Source organism: Sebastes umbrosus, chromosome 14 (genome assembly GCF_015220745.1).
Source record: "Sebastes umbrosus isolate fSebUmb1 chromosome 14, fSebUmb1.pri, whole genome shotgun sequence".
NCBI classification, from domain to species: domain Eukaryota; kingdom Metazoa; phylum Chordata; class Actinopteri; order Perciformes; family Sebastidae; genus Sebastes; species Sebastes umbrosus.
This window is the reverse complement of record NC_051282.1, coordinates 9766721-9791640: the sequence shown is the minus strand read 5'-3', so window position 1 is coordinate 9791640 and position 24920 is coordinate 9766721. Positions and strand designations below refer to the sequence as shown.

Genomic DNA, 24920 nt, shown 5'->3' with positions numbered 1-24920 from the left:
AGAAAAGAATAAATAAATGTGGGAATATAAAGAGAAATAACAAAGAATAATTAGAAGCATTTTCATTTATTTTCACATTTATTTCTGCATATATTTATTTATGTATTTTTAAAAAATATACATTTTTTTTTATAGTTTCTGAACTGAATGACCTTATTTATCTTCTGTCTACCGTTTTTTTAAATAATCTCTCTGTCTGTTTCTGTCCGTCCGTCCCTTCCTTAGAGGACGAGCGTGGTCCATCTTCTGTCCACTCATCTTCCTCATCGCATCAGTCAGAAGGGATGGACACTTATGACCTGGAGCAGGTCAACAGTATCTTCAGGAAACTCTCTCTGGAGCGGTACAGCACAGACACTCATGCACTCACATACGCAGGAATCATTGAAAGTTATAAGCTTACCTATTAACACCTTCTTCTTCTTTTGTGTGCAGGCCGTTCCGTCCGTCTCTGTCTTCCTTCTCCAGGATCAGCGCTTCCCTGAAGCCGGTGCAGGAGCTGTCGTTGCAAGGCGACAACCTGCTGAAGGACATCACCCTGGTCGGCGGCAACGACAGCGGGATTTTCATCTCAGCCGTCCAGTCGGGCTCCATCGCTGAGAAAGTGGGGCTTCGAGAGGGCCACCACCTCCTACTGGTATGTAGTTTACTCGCCGGTCCAGGTTCACACGGGGCTGTAAGAGGAGTAAAAGTTCAGTGAGGTAAATCTTTGTCGAATTAAAACCACTAGCTGGTCAAACGGAAGAGAACCAGTAAGACATCTGACAAACGTACATGGACATTTCCAGAAGAAAGTGTAACAAATCCAGAGGCTAAAACTCTCGATGGACTAATTTGTTAAAGTGTAAAAATTTGACATAAAACTCCAAAAACATGAATGCTTTAATCTGTTATTCATCTGTCCTGTGCTGTGATTGGCTGACCAGCTTGAGGGATGCATACGTGACGAGAACCAAAGCATTTCATTGGATACCAGCACTCAGGAAGAAGCCCATTGGACGCTGCAGCACTGCTCTGGACTAATCAGGCTGCACTATCGAGCCAACTTTGACTGTAAGTGTTTGTAAAGGACTTGTGCATATGTATTTATGTATTATACATATACTGTGTATGTAAATTCATACGTGTGGATGTGCGCTCTAGCCTATCGACGCCTTCAGAGGGACCTAGCGGAAGGCCCGTTGGTTTCCGGCGACTCCTTCCACATACGGGTTAACCTCAACATCTCCGGCCAATCAGACAGCTGCTCTCTGAGCGTGCACTGCGATGAGGTGGTGCACGTGCTGGACACCAGGCACCACGGTCACTGTGAGTGGCTGTGCGCTCGTGTCGACCCCTACAGCGGCTCCGACCTGCCTGACCGCGGCACCATACCCAGCAACTCACGGTATGGAGAAGATCTTTTAAAACTAAACGTAGGGCTGTCAATTCATTATAATATGTAATCGCGATTAATCATTTTTTTTATCTGTTCAAAATGTACCTTTAAGGGAGATTTGTCAAGTATTTAATACTCTTATCAACATGGGAGTGGGGAAAAATGCTGCTTTATGCAAATGTATGTATATATTTATTATTGGAAATCAATTAACAACACAAAACAATGAAAAATATTGTCCAGAAACCCTCACAGGTACTGCATTTAGCATAAAATATATGCTCAAAGCATACCATGGCAAACTCAAGCCCAACAGGCAACAACAACTGTCAGTGTGTCAGTGTGCTGACTTGACTACACACTACATGTGATTATCATAAAGTGGGCATATCTGTAAAGGAGAGACTCGTGGGTACCCATAGAACCAATTTTCATTCACATATCTTGAGGTCAGAGGTCAAAGGACCCCTTTGAAAATGGCCATGCCAGTTTTTCCTCGCCAAAATTTTGTATAAATTTGGAGCGTTATTTAACCTTCTTGTCGACAAGCTAGTACGACATGGTTGGTACCAATGGATTCCTCAGGTTTTCTAGTTTCATATGATGCCAGTATTTTCACTCTAGCTAAAAACTGCTCTAAAACTGAGCCTGATACAATCTAAAAATCGATTTTGAGTTAACGTGTTATTATCGCGTTAACTTTGACTACCCTAACTAAAAGCCATTCAGAGTTGACAGTTGGATAAAACATTTTGTTTTAGGATATGAAGCACATGTTACAAACCAGCGTGGTGTCAAAGACCATTTAAATGCTAATAGAGTAATAGAGTATCATGCATCTGTTCTGGTTTGCAGCATTCTGAGCAGGATGCAAAGGTGATGTAACAGTTGAGCAACCATGCAAAGTTTAGCAGGGGTCTTGAGGGGTCTACATCTGCTTTTAGAGTGTGAAGTTTCTCTGATCGCCCCAACGCTGTAGCAAATACCAGCTACACACACACACACACACACACACACACACACTCACTCACACACTAACAGTCAAACCTCTGCACATTTTCACACTTTGAGTCCCACAACCTGTTGTTCTCACCCATCGAGAAGCACAGGATGTAGCTTGATGGAGGACACTCTTAATGATAATACGTCGTTTTTACTTTTCCAATTGTGTCAAAATCATGAATTTGATAATGTTATGTGTTTGTGACTGTAGGGCCCAGCAGCTACTCCTGGTAAAGATTCAGAAGTTTGTGTGTCGAGGGGGGAGAGAAGAGAATGAGATGAACCGCAATAGGGTAAGAAACTTCCTGAGGTTAAAAAATCAGGTACATATATTTGAATATACACCATTAATATGTCAACACATTCACATTTGACTAAAGCAAAAATGCTTAAGCCCTCAGCTGCATCCGGACGCACATCATTCAAAGTCACTTGCCTACTTGTCACAATCCCCTTCACTAATATCTTTTATATCCTATTTAGAAATCGTTTTACTATTTCACAAATTCTGTATTACTCTAAGTCAGAGTAAAACAAATATTTTTTTGATCGTGTGTATGTGCTTGTTTAGAACAATTTACAGCCAGAAGAAGCCAGCCCGTCTCCTGATACTAAAGCCAGCCCACGCTTGTCTCGAGCCAGCATCTTCCTAACTCAGATACTGCAGGTAATCAAGTACAAACAAAAGGTCCTGTTGTAGAATAAGACTTGTGTCTTTTCAGTGCAATGGTGCACCTCTTTGAACGCACCGATCCCTCTCTGTAAGGGAATACTTCACTTTTCCCCCAAAAGATATTATTTTATAATGAACTGCTTACACCCAAAAGCCTCTAATTAAAGAGGACACATTTTGAAACCACATTCTTGTAAAGTGGTAGCCGTTACAACTGCAAAACAATATCAAAACATCCATAAAAAAACGTAATAACTCAGGTATTTTGTATGCTCAGTATACCATGCCACTCTCCAACTTAAATGGTGTCCCAAGGATTTATTGATAACATGAAAGTAATCTCACAACCTTGTTTTCCTAAAATGACTGTGCAGCACTACTGAACAAAGAGCTAGCTCAACTCTGCCTCCATTAATACTTTTCTGTGTCTGTTTTGATTTGTAGTTTGTCAGCCGGGTGGACATCAAGTACAAGCGAATGAACAGCAACGAGCGCGTTCGGATCATCAACTCAGGCAGCCCAACAACACTACCCAGACAAGGTTTTGAGGTGCTGAGACCAGAAGGTGAGTACAAAGTGATGCAGGAGGAAAAAAAACTCCACATGAGCAACCAGAAGAAACATCTGGACAAGGCAACATTTTCTGAAAACAAAAAATACACGCGGGCATATTACTGAAAATTCTAGTCCTTGACCAAAGAAATTATTAGTCGACTAACACTCATACGATTTTATCCACTAATCGATTAGTTGATTTAATCGACAGATGTGTCAAACTGAGTTTCTCCACAAAGAATCACACAAAAGTACCACTTTAAATCTTGTGTTTACCAGAGATGTACTTATCATTTCTTAGAAATATGTCATTCAGCATGAAAAAGTATAAAAAACAACTAATAATCTAAAGAGATTTTTGTCGACTAAGACCAAAGAACAATTACCATTTGAACCATTTGAAATATTTGAAATGCTGAAACTGTTGTTTATAAAGTGGCAGCCGAAATACAAATGCTGAAAGTAGTTGAATTAGCAGTTCAAATAGAAGTGCTGAAAGTTTCAGTTAAAGTGTGAGCACTGAATAAAGTTGAAATATAAAATCACGTTGTTGTTCAAGTTGAAGTCCAAGCACTGTAAAGAGCTGAAATGTCAGTCAAAGCATAGATGATGAATAGAGCTGGAAGTGTCAATCGAAGTGCAAGTGTGGTGTGAACCGAAAGACCATATCAGTGGAAGTTTCTGCTGAAGTGTGAGCATTGAAAGCAGTTCTGGAAGCTTTTTTTGTTTATTTTTGTTTTTCAAAACCTGAGAGTGTGTGAAGCGGCAGTTGAAGAATAAGCATTGATAGAAGTTGAAAGGTCATTTGAAGAGTCAGATGAAAGCAGTTAAAATGTCAGTTGATGTGTGAAAGTGGTGAAATCAGTCGAATTGTCATTGATGTCCAAGTGGTAAAAAATGTTGAAACTTCAGTTGAAGTGGAAGCGCTGAAGTGTGTGCACAGTTGAAATATATAAATATGAAATAACCTCGTGGACATCAAGGCTACTTTGTCTTTCTGCAGATAAGTGTGTCATTATGTGTGTGTGTGCTGTCCTGGTTGTAAACAGATGCTGCTGACCCAGACAGTGAGCTGAGCAGGAGTTTGAGCCTGATTCCCTACAGTACTGTCACCCCCCAGCGGACCCAGAGGAGAAGACCGGTCCTATTCACTCCCACTGCTCTCGCCAAAACCATTATCCAGAAAATACTCAACATGGGGGCAGCCATGGAGTTTGACATCTGCAAACCAGGTCTGTGCATGATGGGAATAAACACACCATCTTAATGTCTTCACAAGGAGTATTTCCTTCTTGTTGGAATATTCCCAGTGTGTTCACCTATTGTGAATCAAAGATGGAGGAGATAGTGGATAACAAGTAGTTAAGGGGGAAGAAGGAAGCAACTATTGGGATTCAGGTCAGGTATTGTCCTGCACTGTGGTGTAAATGTTAAGGCGTGTAACCAGAGATACGGCGGGGGCAGGAAAGGAAGATGGCCAAGTTGATAATGGATGGTGGATGATGATGCGGATGACGACACAGAGGAGTTTAAATCTCTATAGAGTGCTGCAGGACTGAGTCTTAAAAGGGACTGTTTGTAACTTCTTACACGTATAAATCAATCCGGGTTGGTGTCCCATGCAAGCTCGCGTGTGGCTACGCTGTTCAGACAAGACTCCAACACAAACTACACGGAAGCACCAAAACCGCAGTTATATCTAGTGAAGCCCGTCTTGCAAAACAGTGTTGGCCGCGGTCGGAGGACGCGGGGGAGGCCCTAGCTTTGGTCTCCAGGGCCGTAGTCTCTGCTCCTCTGCCTGCCTGCCTTCACTCACAGCTCGCTCCACCTCACGTGCATACGCGCACACTACACACTGCAGAAGAGTTAGTTTAGCTCTGAGAATATCTAGTGAATGTACAGTGGACGTTTGTGCAGAAATAAATGCTGCAGGTCCTCCAGACCAACAGAGGTTTTCCGTGTCTTGTGAAGTGACGGGGCTCCGCAACGAGTTACGTTATCATCTCCGATCGGGTGCCGGTGTCTCCCCTGTTCCCTCCGGCCGCGGTCGGGAGGCTGAAGCAGGAAAAGCCAACACTAGGATCAGCACTGATTCATGGAGAGACCTTCGTCTGGTCAGCTAACATTACTGCCAAGCAGCTGAAATATAGAGTGAGATTGGGGTATTAGCTGACGTGTGTCGCCTCACTGTTTTGACAGATGCTCGCTCACATTAAAGTAGCTCGTGCACATGGGCGAGCGCGAGCAACAGGACACTGACTTTCGTTGACTTAACGGCCACAGGTGTCGCTGTTACAACCAATTTCTGATTCTTACAAACAGTCCCTTTAAAACCCAGAAGTTAGTTAGCATTTTTGCACTTCTGGTTCCCTCGTCTCAAAGTCAATGTTTTTTTTGAATGGGTTTTTAGATAGATCAGTGAATATCCCTCTCTAAAAAAGTGATGTTCATTTGTGACGACCATCTTATGGAACAAAATGTGTAAGTTTCATAAATGTTTGTTTGCCACTGAGCTTATTTTCTGCAATAATCCAGAATCCAATGGAAAAATCCCATTGGCTTTTGGTCGAGGGAACCAGGGCGATGCTGACTTCCCTGTTGACCTACAAAAATACGTCATCCCTGCAGCACTCTATTTAGGGATACAGAGAATTAACACTCCAGTCCCATGACAAACCAACTGCTCCCAGTACAGTGGGGTCAGACACAGAGTCAAACATCTGGCAGGCCAAGACACCGTGTGATATCTTGGTTACGTAGGAGACTCCCCAGGGCCAAAACCTCAAAAGTTTCTGTTCCTTCTGTTTTAATCTAAGTTTCTGAACATTTTTTTTTCAAATGTATACATATTTTTTCTTTCTATACTAATGTATTTTACTCTATTATACTCTATTGTTTAGACACCCTGTCCAAAGATGAGTTTCATCTGAAACAGAATGTGGAGCCCTTCATTCACTACAAAGAGAAACACACCACATTTGAATGCATCACCCGAGAAAACATAGAGGCTGTCGCTTCTAAGGTAGGCTGTTATTGAATAGTGTGTGTGTGTGTGTGTGTGTGTGTGAGTGTGTGTGTACGCACCTGCATTTATGTGTCTGTTCTTTTGAAAAATTTCCCTCATTATTAGAAGCGTCTTACATCTGTATGGTAAATATGGAGCTGGAGCCAGCAGCCGGTTATCTTAGCTTAGTATAAAGACGGGAAACAGGGGGAAACAGCCAGCCTGGTTCTGTCGAGAGATTTTTATTTTTTTAATTTATAATTTTTAATGCAGAACCAAAGACTGGGGGGTCATTGCGACAGTTCTCCATGCTAAAAGTTTGGTTTACGTTGTTTCCAGTTCATTTAAATAATCCGCTTGGCTGCTATTAGGCCACAGCTATAGTACAGTGCACAATTCTGGTTGTTTAATGGCCGTTTTCACACCTAGTATACAAGTTACCGGACAAGGTTTGATATCTATATGAAAAAAACATGACAGGTTTTCAGTAATCTCTTACCGAAACTGCTTAACAAGAGGAAAGAGTTTAATATAGGCCCTATGTATTGTCTTACCAAAGATAGGTTTTTATTAGTGAGCTTTAGAGATGCTTGTAGTAGGTGGATTTTGTTACCGCTGGACAGAGCCAGGCTGCTTTTTCCCTCAGTTCCCTCAGTTCCCTCAGTCTTTGTGCTAAGCTAAGCCAACCGGCTGTTGGTTTTTGCTTCATATTCACTGTACAGATGTGAGAGTGGTAACAATCTACTCATATAAGTCTCTGTAAGAAAGCTGTTAGGCGTAATTTCCAAAATGTTGAAGTAATCCTTTTTTTTAATTGAATTTAGAATTTGGTGTCTAAAGGTCATTGTGACCTCAGAAAACACGTTTGTGGCCATAGCTCGAGAATTCATATGCTAATTATGATAATTTCACACACGTCTATCGGGATAAAATGATGAAGTGATGACATTTCGGACAGACATGGTTATAAACTAAAAGGAATAACATTTTAGATCTTTAAATCTTGGCAAGCTGCCTAGAGGCTCAGGTCATAATTCTCTCTCTAAAAAAATTCTCTCTCGCCAAAAACCTAATTTTACGAGGTTACATTTGAACACATCATGATAATGTTGTAATTTACCTTCGACCAATAGTAATTTTTCCTGAGCAGAGTTTGAATGCCTCATAATAATAACTCAATGGCATCTCCGTTAACGTTAGTAGCTCCATTATTTAGCCAAGCAGGACTGTGCTGCCCACCTGCAGGTAACGTTACTAACTCTCCTCCTGCTGATTTCAACACAGGTTTGTTGTTCACAGCGCTGCTTTTTTTCTCTCCGCCGTGGCTCCGGTCTCAAACGAACTGAAACATAATACAGCGTGCGTTTGCGTAACTATAATTGTGTATGCGTAACTGTGGGAAAGCATCAATTCAGAGGAATCGAGTAGTCACAAAAGCATGAGATACCAAGGAATTGGACAAGTAAGAACCCATTCTTAACGGGAACTGGTTCTCCCATCCCCAGCGTTTTCCCTGTCTGCCAAAGTCACGGATGGCCTGAGGATTTTATCCGCAACTGCCAACAATTGCTAATTTCAATTGGTGCTAATTTCAGACCCTGCATACATCCATGAAGCGGTAATTCTAGTTCTAGTTTCTAGTTTGTTGTTGTTGAATTCATAAATTCATGCATGATTTCAATTATTTTCCGTCTTTGGCCATCAGAGGCCAAATACCACAATGTCCTTTTAAATCTGATCAATCAGGCAAAATGCCTTCTGAAAAAGTTTTTCATGGTTATGTGAGGTGTTGTGTGCTTATCTGTGCGTTCAATCATGTACGCAAGTGTCATTACTACACAATATAGATGTGCGTTTATTTGTAAAATCCGATTGTTTCAACCCCTCACCAGGGCAAACACTGCCTGCTGGAGGCCGAGCTGAGCTGCGTCAAAGACCTTCTGCGGAGAGAAATCTACCCCATCATCATCTACGTCAAGATCTGTGAGAAGAATGTCAAGAAGTTACGGTAGGCCCGTCAAACCTCCCTCATTTTCACACTTTTACCCACAGCTGCGAACCACAACCTCTTTTTCCAAACGCCAATACGTCAATCCTTGCATGACATTTTGATTCCAAGCGGGAGGTGAGATTGAACCCACTAAAGGACAAGTCTGCTGTTTGACTCTCTTAAACTGAGCATGTAATGTATGTGAGGTTCACTGCAGCCTGCAGACAATAGTTGTGAACTTGTAACGGCTGAACAAGAGCTTTTTCTTGTCCGCAAAGGTGAGAATTGGGAAGCTTACTCAAAATACAATATGTCCTGTGGCGTTTCAGTCTGGTGTGTTGATGATAATGTCATATAAATGTGGACTGTGCCTTTAAATAGACAAACAGTCTATGAACCCATTATTGTCAGCCTCTGTGAGGATTACAACAAAGTACACAAACCACTGTTGCAAAGTGTCTACAGGATTTGATCAGAGATAATGGGCTCCGAACATTACCACACTCACCGCCGCAGCGCTGCTTCCTTCCTGTTTCCTGTCCACACAGGAAGTTGCCTCTGCGCGTGGAGTCGGAGGAGGAGTTTGTGAAGTCGTGTCGGGCGAAATTGAAGGAGCTGGAGGGCATTCCCTGCCTCTACGCCAGCGTGGAGCCCGAGGCCTGGGCAGGAACGGACGACCTCATAAGGGTCGTCAAAGATCGGATCCTGGAGGAGCAGAAGAAGACGATCTGGGTGGAGCAGGACCTCCTGTAGACACACGCACAGATACACACAACGGTCTGTACAGGGAAATAGTGTATTGTAGCTGAGCACCGTAAAAAACACCCATGTACATTCTGCTTTTATGCATATTTATGCCAAGACTCAAAAATGCACATGTGGACATTCGCACTGCTATAACATAAATGCATTATATATTTTGTAAATGTTTGCCTTGACTTTGATTTAGAGAAATAAACAAATGGAAAACTTTAAAAAGGGCCTTTTTTTTTTTTTTTTACTTTAAACTTCAGCCTTTAAAGGGTCTTCTGTGAGGGGCACTTTCAATTTCAGTCTGATCCAATTTAACTTTGATTATACCGCCCTCTGGTGGTGAATGTCAGCCTTTCACACTATAGAGATCAAGTCAAATCAAATTAAATCACATTAACCTTTTATTTATTTATATAGGACGTTTTTGGAGCAAATTTGTTATGCAGTGCTTCTCCTAAAGATGTTGCAGAAATAGAAATGTTACATAAACCGATAAATCATTGCTGTTTGAAGAGAATAAAGTAGACTAGAACTGAACGCTTGATGTTTTAGAGAACACATTACAAGTGTGCAACACATCAGGCAACAAGAAACCGTGACTGTCAGCTTTACACGATCACAAGGGTTTTAAAGGTTCATAAAAGCAAATGCATTAGTGATGTAAGCCAGTGGTTCTGAAGCTTTTTTTCATTAGTGACCTCTTAATATGAAGCAATATCTCCTTGTGACCCCTCAGCACCAGTTGAATTTCTGTAAGTTGTAAGCAGTTCGGTCAAAAAGTGTTTTTCTCTTCTCAGATTTCATTTTTAGAGGTCTTAAAGAGGAAAAACTATGCAGCATTTCACAAGAAAGAGTAAAAGATTGGAAAAAAAGTCTGATTAACAAACATCGTTTTGTGCATCAGAAATCATGTTCTTTATAACTTAACATAAACTTAGTTTTCAGCTTTTGGGTTGTGTTAGTGTGTGTTTTAAGAGGCCTGGAATTCAGTTTTGGAAGTGGTAGCTGGTTGCAATTACGTGATTTGAGTTTTTATATCATGAATTGTGTATTGAAGCCCTTGTCTATTCTTTACTCTTTGCACTGTTGCCGTTCATTGCCAACAATGTATTTCATACAAATATGCACTATTTAAAGTTTTAAAGGTGCAGTGTGTTGGATCTGGTGGCATCTAGTGGTGAGGTTCCAGATTGCAACCATCTGAAACTTCTCACGAGTGCCAAGAGTGAAGGAGAACTACTTTATCTGACGCAAAAAACGTGAAAACGTGAATGACCCTCTCTAGAGTCAGTGTTTGGTTTGTCCGTTCTGGGCTACTGTAGAAACATGGCGGCCAGCTCCATGAAGAGGACCCGCTCTGCTCCGTATATAGATATAAACGTCATTCTAAGCTAACGAAAACACAACATTTCTTATTTTCAGGTGATTATACACTAAAGAAAACATACTTAATATTATATTCCATTTCTCCCCTAACTGTTACACTATTCCTTTAAAGTACCCAACAACAGTATATGAAAAGTTAAAATTAGCTACACCTCGACCAACTGTAAATTGCTACTTACACATTAATGCGTTAATGATAATAACCCATTAATATAGTCATATCATAATGTAGCCTAATAGAATATAATAATAGACTAATTTGCTAGGCCTAATTATATTTACTAATTATACTTTCTATATAAAGGGCTCATTCTAAGGCAACAAAAACACAATTATTCTTAGTTTCAGGTGATTATACACAAAAAAAAACATTATACTCCATTTCTGCCAGTAATGTTACACACTGTTCCTTTAAATAAGTTAACTGTCAACAAAATATCCTCCCAACTCACCGCTTTTAAAACTAAACTGAACTAGCTGAATAACTCTGCTGAGTAAAACCTTGAAACTCCTTCAAATCTGAAACACGGACTCATGAAAAAGATGATTTCTGGGTATATTCAGTCATATTATCCATAACTCGCTAAACCTCACTTCGTTGATTTCTACAGCAGACGGTCCAAATTTGGCAAAAAATGGGCAGGCCAGAGGGGGATTTAGAGTAACCCGTTTCATAAGGCTGCTAGATAATCTCCTCATCTGCGAGGAAAGACATGCATACAGCAATATTCCCAAAAATGCTCAAATCATCCACAAACCCAAAACACTCTATCAGCCTCACTTTAGCAAATACCACTGCATTTTTGCTCCATGGAGTGAAATATAAAAACTAATATTTATACTTCTCCCACTACACTTTCACTGTTTTATGGTGAAATGTAATAAAATATATGTAATGATAATGTAATATGATGCATGATATGTCTTTCAGTGCTTAGAAATGATGCTATATAGAAATAGTCTGGATTTCATCTTCTTCTTTTCCTTCTCTTGAGATTTTCTTGCATGTGTGTGTGTGTGTGTGTTTAAAGTAGAATGACTGCCAGGGTACAAAGTTATATTAAGCAAATTCATGAGAACACAGCGCTGCGAGTGAAATCAGGAGAGAGTGGGGGTGAAATGTGTGACGCTGATTGAAAGCAGATGATGGTGTGTGTGCATGTGTGTGTGTGTGTGTGTGTGTGTGTGTGTTGCACAGTCAGTGAATCAGCTGCTCTGTAGGGGCTCCTTGCTATGTTTGATGTCACAGGATGAAAAGAGTTCACAAATAACAGGATTTTAACCGCATCAGCCCTGAGGCAACAGAAATAGACACAGTTATCCCCCTCAGCCACATTTCCCTTATTATCATCCCTTTGCTCTAATGTTTTTTGAGTGAAGATGACATTTTGCTTTTTGCAGGTACAGCAGGTTATTTTCAGCTCCAGCAGTGGGAGGAGGAGGAGGAGGGGGGGTGACTGTCTACATAAATCATCCCTGTGTGGAGAGAGAGACATGTTGTGCTGGAACTGGAGCTGACCCAGAAAAGTGAATTTTTCCCCTCATGAGCTCACTCTGCTCTGCTGAAAAAAAACAAAAAACTCCCAACTACACAAACTCTCGCGATACTTGGTGTCCTACTCTCGCTCCATCTTTTCCTCCAGGACTCGCATCATCACAGGCTCAGCTGACGCGGCGCTGGGAGCTGGCGGGCACAGAAAAGAGGTGAGAAAAGGTGTTTTTTTTATACTTCTTCTTCTTATTATAAACAAAAAATCTTAAAAAGTTCACATTTCAACCTCTCAGTAGCAACGACGTGTTTTCTGCATGCACCTTTGCTCCAGAGCTGTGCACTACTTTGACACCCAGACACACCGCTATTACAGAGGCACGCTGACAGGAGAAAACCGACCACAGGCTGGACGGAAGCTCGGTGTTTTCTTTCCGCTGCTCTGCATTATCTCCACGTAATAACCCGCTCCACGGTGAACCGGGAACACATGTACCGGAGAAGGCTCCCGGTGTGAGGAACAGCCCGTTCCCGCTGCTCTGCCACCCCGTCAAAGGGCTACATTGTGTCCGCTCTCTGCTCTCTGCTCTCTGGCATCCGCTGCTGGCTGCTGCGGACAGGACGGTGTGTGATTTACAGGCTGCTCTGTAGGGCTTTATCTGTCCGTTTCAGTTATTACGAGTCAACTAACCACTAATAAATGATCATTAACAGCCTGATGAGGGACTTTACATCACATTGAGACTTGTTGATGTTAGTGTACATCTTAAAAAATATTGATGTCAACACAAAAAGGATGTTTCTCATTTATATAATCCAAAATATTGATTAAATACTTCACCCTATTTTGTCCATGGCTACAGTAGACAGTAGGCATTGGCAATAATCAGGTGATACGATAAGTATCATGATACAGGGGAACCGATTCAATATATTGTGATATTGTAAGCAAGGCGATATATTGCGATATTTAAAAAAAAAAAAAATCGGAAAATTGCGATATTATAAAGAACAGAAATAAACAATTTTAATAGAACAAATTTTATACTGTAGAATAAAAACTGCATGGTTTTTGCCCCAAACTGCATGCGATTACCATAAAGTGGGCATGTCTGTAAAGGGGAGACTTGTGGGTACCCATAGAACCCATTTTCACATATATTGAGGTCAGAGGTCAAGGGACACCTGTGAAAATGGCCGGGCCAGTTTTTCCTCGCTAAAAAAAATGTAGCGTCATTTTGAAGCGTTATTTAGCCTCCTTCACGACAAGCTAGTATGACATGGTTGGTATGTTGGTATGATGCCAGTAACTTCACTCTAGCTTTAAAACCGAACCCGCTATAACCTCAGAAAGATCAAATAGTGGCTGGGCCCGACAGCGGGACGTCTGATTTTTAAGAGGTTAATTAAAAATCGATAGTGTTTTGGAGAATCGATACAGTATCGAGCAACATAATATTGTGATACTCATGTGTATTGATATTTTCTTACACCCCTAGCAGACAGTAGTGATGAAGTATTCAGCTACATTACTTCAGTAACAATTACCACACTGTAAAAAAACCTCCGCTACCGCAAGTTCAGATATTGGAATCGGTATCGGGAAGGAAAAAATGGTATCGGAACATCTTTATTTCTGTCGATCATTAATCGATTAGTCAACTAATCGTTGCAGCTCTGATTATGATACATTATTGGGTTATTTATCAATAATGCATTAATGTGTAAGTAGCATTTTACTACTATAGTTGGTTGAGGTGTAGCTAATTTTCATATACTGTTGTTGGTTACTTTAATTTATAACAATGCATCGCAGTTTTTAAAATCATCACATGTCTTGTACATAAAATCTAAATTTGTAAGTGATAGCGTTTAATTGTAGTGGAGTTCAAGTATAAACTGAAGTAGGGCTGGGTGATACTTAAATATGATAATATATAATCTTTCAACGGAATAGTATCGTGATGAAATCATATATCATGATACACATTTCCGTCATGTAAATTGATAATGACAGGCAGATACTACCTCAAATTTCTCAGAAAACCGGATCAAACTGATCAAATCTGATTACTCTGTATTCGTGTGCATGTATGTAAACACGATGTATATCTGGAAATATTTATTTTTTCTCCATAATTTCACTTGAAACTTATGTTACATTTTGCACTAAAGTTTTAATTAAATAAGAAAATACTCAGTACTTTCTCATGAGTATACAAAATTAGGCTTTATGTGGTTATTTCATCATACGGACTCTTTGTTTATTGATTTACCAGAAATCATGCTAGATCATGATACATATCGTTTGATATGAAATCACCTACAGTATATCGTGATAGAAGATTTTGGCCATATCGCCAGAGCCCTAAACTGCGGTAGAAATACTCTAAATTGTAGGCTGCTATTACATAGCACTTTCTGCTTTTCTTACTCTTATTTGAGTAAATTCACTTTTCACGCTCCACCGCTGACAGAACATTTTTAATATGTTCTGCCCCTGATATGCCTGACTTGATGCAGATTATGGGACAGCAGTTAATTCGTTGGTGTGCAGAGAGGAAGAGGAGGAGTATAGTCGGCAGCCTCTGGAGAGAGGAATAATGATTTTCCATGTCAATGGTCCCCTCTCAGCTTCAGGAAAGAGGAAATAATATGAGGACTGTTTCACCAGAGCTCCAAATTTAGAAGAGAGAAAAAGCGACGATCTGTGACTTTTAAACTGCACAGGAAGATAGACTGGAGATAAAGTGGATTTAAGAAACATGAATTGTGATTGAGATAAGCCACAGGTAGAGCAGACACAGACCATCTGTCTGCAGCTCTCCGTAAAGTAATATGGGCTATTTTGTGCATTTCATGAGCACAGTGAGCTTCAGTGTGTTTTCCAACATGCACAAAGTATCTTCTTGGTTAGGTGTGTGTAAAATATTTGCTACTGGCCCTCTTTCAAAAGGTTGCTAACATAGAGGCTTTTATTACTTCAGGGGGTGCTCAGTATTAAAGTGTGCTGATGCTGTACCATAATCCATAGGACGCCTGCTATGGGTACAGCGGGATGCTTGTGCAATGCAAAAGTTATTACTTTATGGTATGCAGAGAGCCCGCTGGCACGCACTCATTTGACAACCACTCGCGATTTTACTGCTGGGAGTGGGAGTAGAGTCAACTCAGAGAGGTGAAGGAGAAGTTCAGTTCAAAAAAGTTGAAGCCAATAAACTGTCAGACGTGCTCAAGCTCTTATTAGAAGAACTGAATTTTTATATTTGCCCCGATAATCTGCATGCTTTTGTAAGTGTAACTCTACCTCAGATGGTTGACGAGGAGGAATTTTTAAAACACAAGGAATTCAGCAACACTTGTGAACACTTAAATGATCTCAAAAGGTCGACAGCCTTAGTCTATTATTATACTTTACATGTAACTTGGTTTGTCATTAAAGTGTCTTTGTTCTCTCTCGCTGCGTTTCTCTCTGGCAGTGATTCGTCTCGTTCAAACGTGCTTACAAAATTACAAAAAACAAATCCAATTTAGATGAAATAACGTCTGTTTTTGGCGTCGATATGCTGGCCAGTGATGTGACAAGCACATAATCTGATTTTAGAAACTGAGTTTGTTATTTAACTCTAAGAAAGATGGAATATATAACAGTGTTTTCTCTCTCTCTGTGTGCAGGGTGCTGCAGGCATGGAGCAGAGGTGAGAGTTTATCCATGGATGGCCAGCTAGTTACACTCCTGCAGTGCAGCAGCAGCATGATAAGCCCACCACAGACTCTGCTATAGCTGCCATCTATCTATCTATCGCCATGGTGAGAGAGAGCTCCTGGACCTTGACTCTGTTGCCATGGTGACCCTGTAGCAAGAACCTTATGACTCCAATCTGTTGCCCCGGTGATCACATAAAAAGACCCAGGTAACTATTTCAATCTGCTGCCATGGTGACGGTGTAGAGACACCCTGTAAAGTCGTAGTCAGTTGCTATGGTGATCCTGTAGCAAGCAGCGACACTCACTATGGGAACGTCCAGGATGTTCCGCATCTTCGTCGTCCTAGGCTCGGCCTTCATGATCCTCCTGATCATCATTTACTGGGACGACGTCGGAGCCTCACATCTGTATCTGCACACCCCCGTTTCCCCGGGACCCAAGATCCCACATCCCCCGCCTCATCAGCGAGCTCAGACCTCCCGGACGCCGTCCTTCCTGTCCGACATCGATGCCTTCGTCAACCAATTCTTAGAGCCGGGAACCGGCGAGCCCACAGACCCCGTCCCCGCCGACACAAGTAACCAATCAGAGAAAGCAGAGGAACGGTATATACCGCGGCGGGAGTGGAAGATTCACCTGACTCCAGTGGCGGCCGAGCTCCGTGAGAGACAGGTTAATATCTGAAATTATTATTATCAATGCCTTTAATAATACGAGTAGTATTCAATTTAATTGTTATAGTGGGCTGGGCTTATTGAATGTATACTCCTTTTTTCACATAGCAGGAAAAGCACAGTTATTAATAATAAAATTCATAAATCATATTTAAGTGTGGAAGTGAGCGAGCTGCACGCCGACTCACTACAGTACTTAAATAGAACAGAGCCGTCGTTAATTTCTCTTTTGCTTTTCCTGCTACAGAAGTCAAAACGTCGGCCATGAAAAAAGATCCGTGGGAGGACGTAGTGCTCATATTCAGAGCAATCTGATTGAATTGTGATTTGTTAATTGGAGCAAGTTTAGAAATGAAGCTATGTAATATTGATGGATTTATGACAAAACTAATTTGAAACTAAACTAACTATAATTGGATTTCAACATTCTTATATTGTTGTATGTACAGGGCTGGGTATCTTTCTTTGCATGTTATATATATATATATAAATATATATATATATACACACCGTATGTCCCAAATACCATTTTTTGGGCTTCGAAGCTTCGGTGAGAAATATTCAAAGGTATTCAAAGCTTCGCGACGCACTACCGCACACACACTCCTCATCACACAACAAACAGCATTATCTGTCTGAGAATAACTAATAATAATTAGTGTTAAATATGAATAATGTTGTGGGATTATTCCTTATTTCATGGGCTATTTTGGGATTTATACTTAAAAAAACCCCCAATAAAACAAGCATTCAAATACTGATTTGGAGGTCGATTACCATGGCAATGGTCGAAGCTTCGAAGCATTTGGATCAGCTCACTTGTGTTTCACTACAAATATCAAAATCCCCTTTCTTTACTTTGAGAAATATAATCATGTTTTGATGACATAAGCTTGCTAAGAGTTGTCTTAATACAAGCAGACTTGACACGAACTTGCTAAAATAAAACAAATCTTTTAAAGACCCACGGCCCTACCACACAGGTGTTTTCACAGATTTTGCCTAATTAGACTCATTCTCAGGACTGCATGGGCACATTTTGTTGCACCTGTCTGGGTGGGAGACTTTACAGCTTTATCGTTGGTTACTGGCTCGTGTAGGTTCGTCATGTACTGTAATTCCAGCAGAGCTCCACTCAAATTCAACCTGAGCAGATGTCTAATCAGCCAGAATACTTTGAAACACCTGTGTGGGTGTACAGGACCTTAAAGTCAGGATCTATTGATTCAAGTATAAGTAACAAGATGATGAATCTAACCCAACAGTACCGATCCATTCATATTTACATAAAAGAGTCAAGGTTTTTGAATGTCTCCTTTATGTGTGTATGATGAACATTTTATCGTTTTAATTACTAATAATAAATGTGTTGTTCGTGCTTCACCGAATGGTACAATCAGGAGCAGCGACGGAGGTTACTCCAGGAGATGTGCGCCAATGACAGCGTGGTGTTTCCTGGCAAGAACCGTTCGTTTGACGACATTCCCAACAGGGAGCTGGATCACCTTATCGTGGACGACAGGCATGGCATCATCTACTGCTATGTTCCCAAGGTACGCAAACGCTTTGTGAACATTACGTTACGATCTTATTGCGATTTTAACATTTTGCGATATGTATATATATATAGATATGTATATATATACATATCTATATATATATACATATATATATTTATGAGTATTGCGATAAGATATATTGCAATTGATTAGGTTTTTTTAACTGCAAATTATGCAGTTTGTCAACATCCGTTTTATCTAATAAGATACAGTTTTCACTCTGTTCATCTCAGAGTTTTCATTCACATATGTCGAGGTCAGAGGTCAAAGTATCCCTTTGAAAATGGCCATGAAATGCCATGCCAGTTTTTTCCTCGCCAAAATTTAGCGTAACTTTGGAGTGTAACTCTAACATGACATGGTTTAGGTTTTCTAGTTTCATATGATACCAGTATCCTCACTCTAGTTTTAAGACTGAGCCTGCTACAACCTCTGAAGACAGAATATCAGCCATTTTTATATAATAAAAGATCGATACTTGACATCTGTTATCGATACAATATTGCCACACAAAATATCGCGATACTGTGCTGTATTGATTTTTTCCCCACTCAAGTTTAATTTACTTATGATGCAAGTCTGGAAGAACTTAAACATGTTTTTTTTCTTTCTAAATGATCAAATACTTTAAATTACATTCACGGTGAGATATGTGCTGTTTTCAATTGATTGTAAATAAGAGCTGTCACGGTGTCAGGAAAGCAGGTTTGGATCCAAATGCAGAGGCAGCAGGGAGAGTATCAATGATGGAAAAATTACTTACAGCTTGAGTCCAAAAACAGGCAGGTAACCGAAGTAAATCCAACACAAACTAGGAACTGAAAAGCTAAACACGAGGAGAAACGCTGGAACGTAGAAACAACAAACTAAGGCAGGTACACTGGAAACAAGGAATGACGACGAACTGACACAAGGAGAGGGAAGCACCAAGATACAAGGGACTAATCAACAGAGGAAACACAAACAGGTGGGAAAACACACAAAGACAGGAAGTAAAACCAAACACATGACAGACGGGGAGAGTAACTTTCAAAATAAAACAGGAAACATAAACAAAAACTCAAGACCACGACAAGAGCTGGAACACTTGGCTGTAGTTTTTTCATTAGACAAAAGAAGAAACAGATCAGTATGTCCATGTCCAATCCACACGCACACACATGCACAAATGTTATTGAGGTATAGTTTTTATTTCTTTCAGTTTGCACCCATTCCATTGTAATAACTGACCATCGACTCCCCCTCTCAGGTAGCGTGCAGTAACTGGAAGCGCATCATGATAGTTCTCAGTGAAAGCCTGCTGCGGGACGGCGTTCCCCAGAGAGACCCGCTGGCCATCCCCAGGGACCTGGTCCACAACAGCAGCATGCACTTTACCTTCAACAAGTTCTGGAAACGTTACGGCAAGTTTGCAAAGCACCTCATGAAGGTCTGTTCAAATACTATACCATAATACCATATCATATTATTACATCTGCTAGCTTTAATTCACTCTTGGTGATTCTGTACCTCCCACACAGGGACATCAGTTTTATTTTTGGAGACATGTTTTGGTGGAACTGCAGAGAAAAGCCAACCTGTGTCACTGTGTGCTTCAGGCCACAAAATGATTTAAAAAAAAGTCAATATTATTTTCAATTGCCTCCACTAGGGCTGGGTGATGGTACTCGATACTTTTAAGGTATCGACTGAAATAACTCAGTACCAAATGGTATCGAAACTACAATACCCAGCCCTAGCCTCCATCATCTCAGTTAACTGTCCATTATACTTTATATATATATGTGTGATGATAATATGTTACGTGTTAATACAATTTAAATCCACTTTTGAAGGTGAAGCTGAAGAAGTACACCAAGTTCATTTTTGTGCGGGACCCCTTCGTGCGCCTCATCTCCGCCTACCGGAACAAATTTGAGCTGCGCAACGAGGACTTCTATCGACGCTTTGCACAGGTCATGCTGCGCCGCTACGGCAACCAGCCGACGCCTCCGGCCTCTGTGGACGAGGCGTTCGGCGTGGGCATCCACCCCTCCTTCTCCAACTTCATCCAGTATCTCCTGGACCCTCAGACGGAGAAGGAGATGCCCTTCAACGAGCACTGGCGGCAAGTGTATCGGCTTTGCCACCCTTGCCAGATTCAGTACGACTTTGTGGGCCACCTGGAGACCGCGGAGGAGGACGCAGAGCACCTGCTGCGCCAGCTGCGAGTGGACAACGTGGTGGAGTTCCCCACCTCCCACAGGAACCTCACAGCCAGCAGCTGGGAGTCCGATTGGTTCAGCACGGTGCCCGTCGAGGCTCGGAGAGAACTCTACAAGCTGTACGAACCTGACTTCAGGCTCTTTGGCTACGACAGACCGGACTCCATCTTCAATGAGTGACTTTCTACATAACTGACCCAGACACACACAGACAACATGTCCTTTAATACTACACTCCAACAACAGTGACACCTCCCTTTGTTCTGGGCTTTTGCAGACGTGTCCTCCGGTCTTGTGTGTCCTACACTGAATGTGCACGTTATTAAGGACACTCACTGCTCCAAGGAAGCACACTAATGAGGTGAAGCCAGGTTAATAGCCATTATTCAATCACAACGATAACAAGAAGCACACAAGTAAGAGTGCAAACAGCATGTGTCCCTAACATGTTGTACATTCAGTGTAGTCCTTAACTCAAAACTCCACGCCGAGTGTCAAGCACTCCCAACGTTGATGTCACGCCACGCCTGGCATTTGTGATGTCACAGTTGTGTTGTGACAATCCTGTCTCCCACAAAATGATGTTCTCATACAACTAAACCGCATTCTCAATTACGTAATTTCCCCTGGATTACTCTCGCACTTTTAAACAATTTTAAACATTAACTTTGTAAATTGAAGCAAAACAAAACGAAAAAAACGCAACAACACTACTTTGTTAGGTTTATTAAAAAAAACATTGTTTGACTTAAAGATGCTATTGATAACATTGATAACATTCAGCCGCTAGATGTCACTATCTCCCCCGTTCCATTGCTTTTACTTTACAACAAGTCGTTGCCAGACACTTACCGTCAATTGCAGCCACTTATGACGACCCAGAGACACCACGTGATGCCAACGTTGTTTTACTATTGGCTCACAAGCCTTGTTAGAAGTGGGAACCAAACGTCAGATATCTTCCACAAATATAAACAAAACATACATTTTGGACCCACCAAAAAAAAGTGATTAATTCACAATCATGATATTTTTTTCAGGAAAAGCCATTATTTTATTTGGTACCTTTCGACAAGCTCTGTGGATGTATTATTTTATAAAAAATATTTGTCTACATAAAAACGTTATCAATAAGACCTTTAAAATGACTACGTAAGTGAACGTTGACTTTCACACGGGACATGAACAGCGGTCTCCTGGTGGAAAGTCCTGTTTGTTTGACCCTCCCGCCCACCCGTAGTGGATTTTCTCGCTTGTCATACTCATTATACCCCGTCATTTTCAATAACGTTATTATTCCACGTAACGTAATATACAACATCACCTGCTCTGCGCGCCACTCGTTGTACAGCGTCACTTGCTGCGGCCTTCCGCGAATGTATTTGTGATACATCAAAGACGAATCCGCGACGAAATACGTTTCCCCTCCAAATTGAGAATGCAAGTTCAGTTGTGTGGGAACGTGATTTTTGTGGAGACGGGGCTGGTTGTGACTAACCGTGACGATCACACAGGCTTCGTAGCAGGATGCCGAAGTGATGTCACAGAGCCATACTCTATGTTTGTGATGTCACAGGAACCCTTTTGGTCGTGACACCGACACAGATGCAATGGACAGGGAAATGTGGGCGACCAGTTAAAAAACAAAGTGTTACTAGATTAGTTTTTAGAGCGTTAAGTTGTCATCTAATTTATTTCACATTGTGTAAGTGCCATGTTTATGTCGAGCATGAAAGGGATTTTGATGTATGTGTTTTAAAAAGACATACTAATTTCAGCTATCCGCATCCGAAACAGGTTCTTTTATACCTCATACACAGATTAAGAGGATACTCGTGTGTTACGTAACACATACCAACAACCCCCTACTGCTTCTTCAGACCCGGCACATTAGCTTTCAGAGTAGAGAAATCCATTCGATTATATTAATAGAAACAGACAACACGTTAGCAGCTTGCTTTATTTGAGCAAGCATCTCATCGTCTAGAAGCACACAGCAGCTCCAGTGAACATTAGACGGCACAGCTGGATTTGTCTCAGCTTGTCTTTGAGGCATAAAACTGGAGTTTCTACATTCTTTTCATTTCAGCCGGATGCACACAGGTCAGCCTCCGTCTGTGTATTTTAGTTTTCCAAAGGGAACATTTTTCTTTTATTGCTTGTTGTGTTGCCGTGACGCTGTTCTCATCAGCATTTCATGTGTTTTCACGCACAAACTGCAGCTATTAACACTGACCTACATCGGGTAACCCTGGAGACTGCAACAGTGTTGTTGTCCACCCCCCTAAATATGTTTTTTTTTTTTTATTACATTTCAAGGGCAGCATTTTCACGGGACGCAGTATTTTGTAGCACAGAGCTGAGCACATTAGTCAACAAGAAGTGTTTTTTTCAGTATGTGCACATCACTCCACAAAGAGATTGATGCAAGATGATGCCAGTATTAATGTCACAAGGAAAGGTGTGAGTCAAGATAAATCACATCATGATGCGAGCACGGATCGGGGCTGCATGTTTTATATTAGAAGAGCGGGAAGATAAGATAGTGCCTTTGGTTGCAAAAGTTTACACAGCAAAAAAAAAAAAGTATTTTTGTAGATGGACTTTTTACTTTGAACACAATACAGTGAGAGCTGTACGAAGCCACAAGGTATATTTGATATACTGGGCCTTGTTTATGTTGTGTGGTTATTCTTCGGAAAGAACAGGAAAACAGCAGAGCCCTTCAGCAGAAACTCTTTACGGGGAATTTGTGTGATTCATGATTCTTTCAGTGTGCTTGTGTCCAGTGGATTGCTTCATGTGTTGTTGTTTAACACAGGATTACTGTGTGGTTTGTACTGTATGCAATTATTCTGCAAGTCTCTTAAGATGTACATGTTCACACTATTGACTCATTGTTGTCTCACTGCCTTTTTGGTTTGTTTTGTACAAGTGTGGGGCATTTTTAATTCACAGTCAGGATGGAATTATTCAGCATCAGCGACTGGTTTTTCCCAAAAGTCTGTCAACGTGATGCGTTTTTTTTTCCATGTGGGCCTAAATATACACACAGAAAAATTGGAAAAAAAAGAAGAGGAAAGAAAACACACCTAGTCATCACACACTCCCACTTCACCAGTGTTTGGATTGTCATTTTCATATCTCTTTTTGTATTTTTGTTGTGTCGTTTTCTTATGTTTCTGATGTGAACCATGTCAGAAATGTTGCTCTTGGCTGTATTTATACTTTTAACAGCGATGCCGTAAGATGGAATCATTTTGTAAGGGAAAAAGAAACGGTTTATTTATTGGCAGAATAAAACCTATGAGTACATGCTGCTTTTGTAATGGGGAAAATCAGTCTTGGAGTTGTTAATGGATCTTTGTGAGGATTGAGAGTTTGACTGCTGGTGACCTGACGCTTCAACAGCATTGATGCTTTTAACAGATTAAGTGTCTCTTTGAAGCTACAGTGCCACATCATCTTTTTCCTACATTTTGACCTCATGCCAATTCCTAACATTGATCGCTGTCACAAACCAAAAAAAATAAATCTATTTTTGTGATTCATGTTTTTTGTAAAACACGTATAAATAGTTCATAAAGTCACAAGAGACTTTGGGGAAAATGCAAAAGTATTCATTCAGTTTCATCAGTATTATGGTGTCATGCATCATCTGGTCTTCGTACAAGAGAAATAAAGGTTGTGGGGCATGATGGAAACTGTGTTTTTTTTTGTGAATTATGCATTGTACATCAGTATTATATGATATAATGACACTATACAATAGGGGCGTGAGAAAATATCAGAAATATTGAATATCTGGGATATTATGTTTTGTGATACTGTATCAATTCTAAAAAACACTGCATCGGTTTTTAACTAAGTTTACAAGTTTACATGCCAAGATTAACTCTATTGCATTTGCAAAGATATGTGTCCCTCAAAGTAGTGCGATGATGTTGGATGCTACGGGGACTGATAAATGCAAATGCAGATCCCACTGTTCTGATTGCATAAAAAGGTAAACTTTTTTTACTCAGATTTTATGCATATGGTGGTTTGTTCTTTATGACAGTTTTCCTAAAATTTGATTTAAAAAAAATCGCAATATATCGCCTTGCTAACAGTATCGCAATACACTCACCGGCCACCTTATTAGGTACAAGGTGTACCTAATAAAGTGGCCGGTGCTAGTACCGGGTGGTCTTCTGCTGCTGAAGCCCATCTGCTTCAAGGTTCGACGTGTTGTGCGTTCAGAGATGGTATTCTGCATACCTTGGTTGTAACGAGTGGTTATTTGAGTTACTGTTGCCTTTCTATCATCTCGAGCCACTCTGCCCATTCTCCTCTGACCTCTGACATCAACAAGGCATTTCCGTCCACACAACTACCGCTCACTGGATATTTTCTCTTTTTCGGACCATTCTCTGTAAACCCTAGAGATGGTTGTGCGTCAAAATCCCAGTAGATCAGCATTTTTTGAAATACTCAGACCAGCCCGTCTGGCACCAACAACCATGCCACGTTCAAAGTCACTTAAATCCCCTTTCTTCCCCATTC

At 40.8% G+C, this 24920-nt stretch overlaps 2 protein-coding genes and 2 long non-coding RNA genes across 6 annotated transcripts in view; 2 read left to right on the top strand and 2 right to left on the bottom strand.

Moving 5' to 3' along the window:
* Positions 1-9580, top strand: part of card11 (caspase recruitment domain family, member 11) — a 28864-nt gene extending 19284 nt beyond the window's left edge. The window contains exons 15-25 of the mRNA XM_037792540.1: positions 226-343; positions 436-637; positions 927-1053; positions 1144-1387; positions 2592-2673; positions 2952-3047; positions 3498-3618; positions 4658-4840; positions 6509-6630; positions 8505-8620; positions 9151-9580. Coding sequence (XP_037648468.1) covers positions 226-343; positions 436-637; positions 927-1053; positions 1144-1387; positions 2592-2673; positions 2952-3047; positions 3498-3618; positions 4658-4840; positions 6509-6630; positions 8505-8620; positions 9151-9355 — 1616 coding nt within the window. The 3' untranslated portion in view covers positions 9356-9580. The remainder of the gene's footprint in view (positions 1-225; positions 344-435; positions 638-926; positions 1054-1143; positions 1388-2591; positions 2674-2951; positions 3048-3497; positions 3619-4657; positions 4841-6508; positions 6631-8504; positions 8621-9150) is intronic.
* Positions 51-545, bottom strand: LOC119501869. Its single transcript, XR_005209942.1, has 2 exons — positions 404-545; positions 51-299 (listed from the first exon to the last, which is right to left on the bottom strand). It is a non-coding gene; the product is annotated as an uncharacterized LOC119501869 (long non-coding RNA).
* On the bottom strand, positions 537-19407 carry LOC119501868. Its single transcript, XR_005209941.1, has 3 exons — positions 18935-19407; positions 9111-9349; positions 537-674 (listed from the first exon to the last, which is right to left on the bottom strand). It is a non-coding gene; the product is annotated as an uncharacterized LOC119501868 (long non-coding RNA).
* LOC119501865 (carbohydrate sulfotransferase 12-like) lies at positions 12272-21258 on the top strand. 3 transcript variants are annotated; one of them, XM_037792550.1, is made up of 5 exons: positions 12272-12445; positions 15916-16610; positions 18013-18165; positions 19421-19600; positions 20007-21258. In XM_037792550.1, exons 2-5 carry the CDS (start codon positions 16245-16247, stop codon positions 20553-20555), a joined length of 1248 nt encoding a protein of 415 aa, XP_037648478.1. In that variant the 5' UTR covers positions 12272-12445; positions 15916-16244; the 3' UTR covers positions 20556-21258. The 3 variants fall into 3 exon arrangements, with proteins under 3 accessions (XP_037648478.1, XP_037648476.1, XP_037648477.1); XM_037792548.1 differs by having other exon boundaries at positions 15906-16610; XM_037792549.1 differs by having other exon boundaries at positions 12272-12455; positions 15906-16610.
* Positions 21259-24920: the final 3662 nt, after the last annotated feature.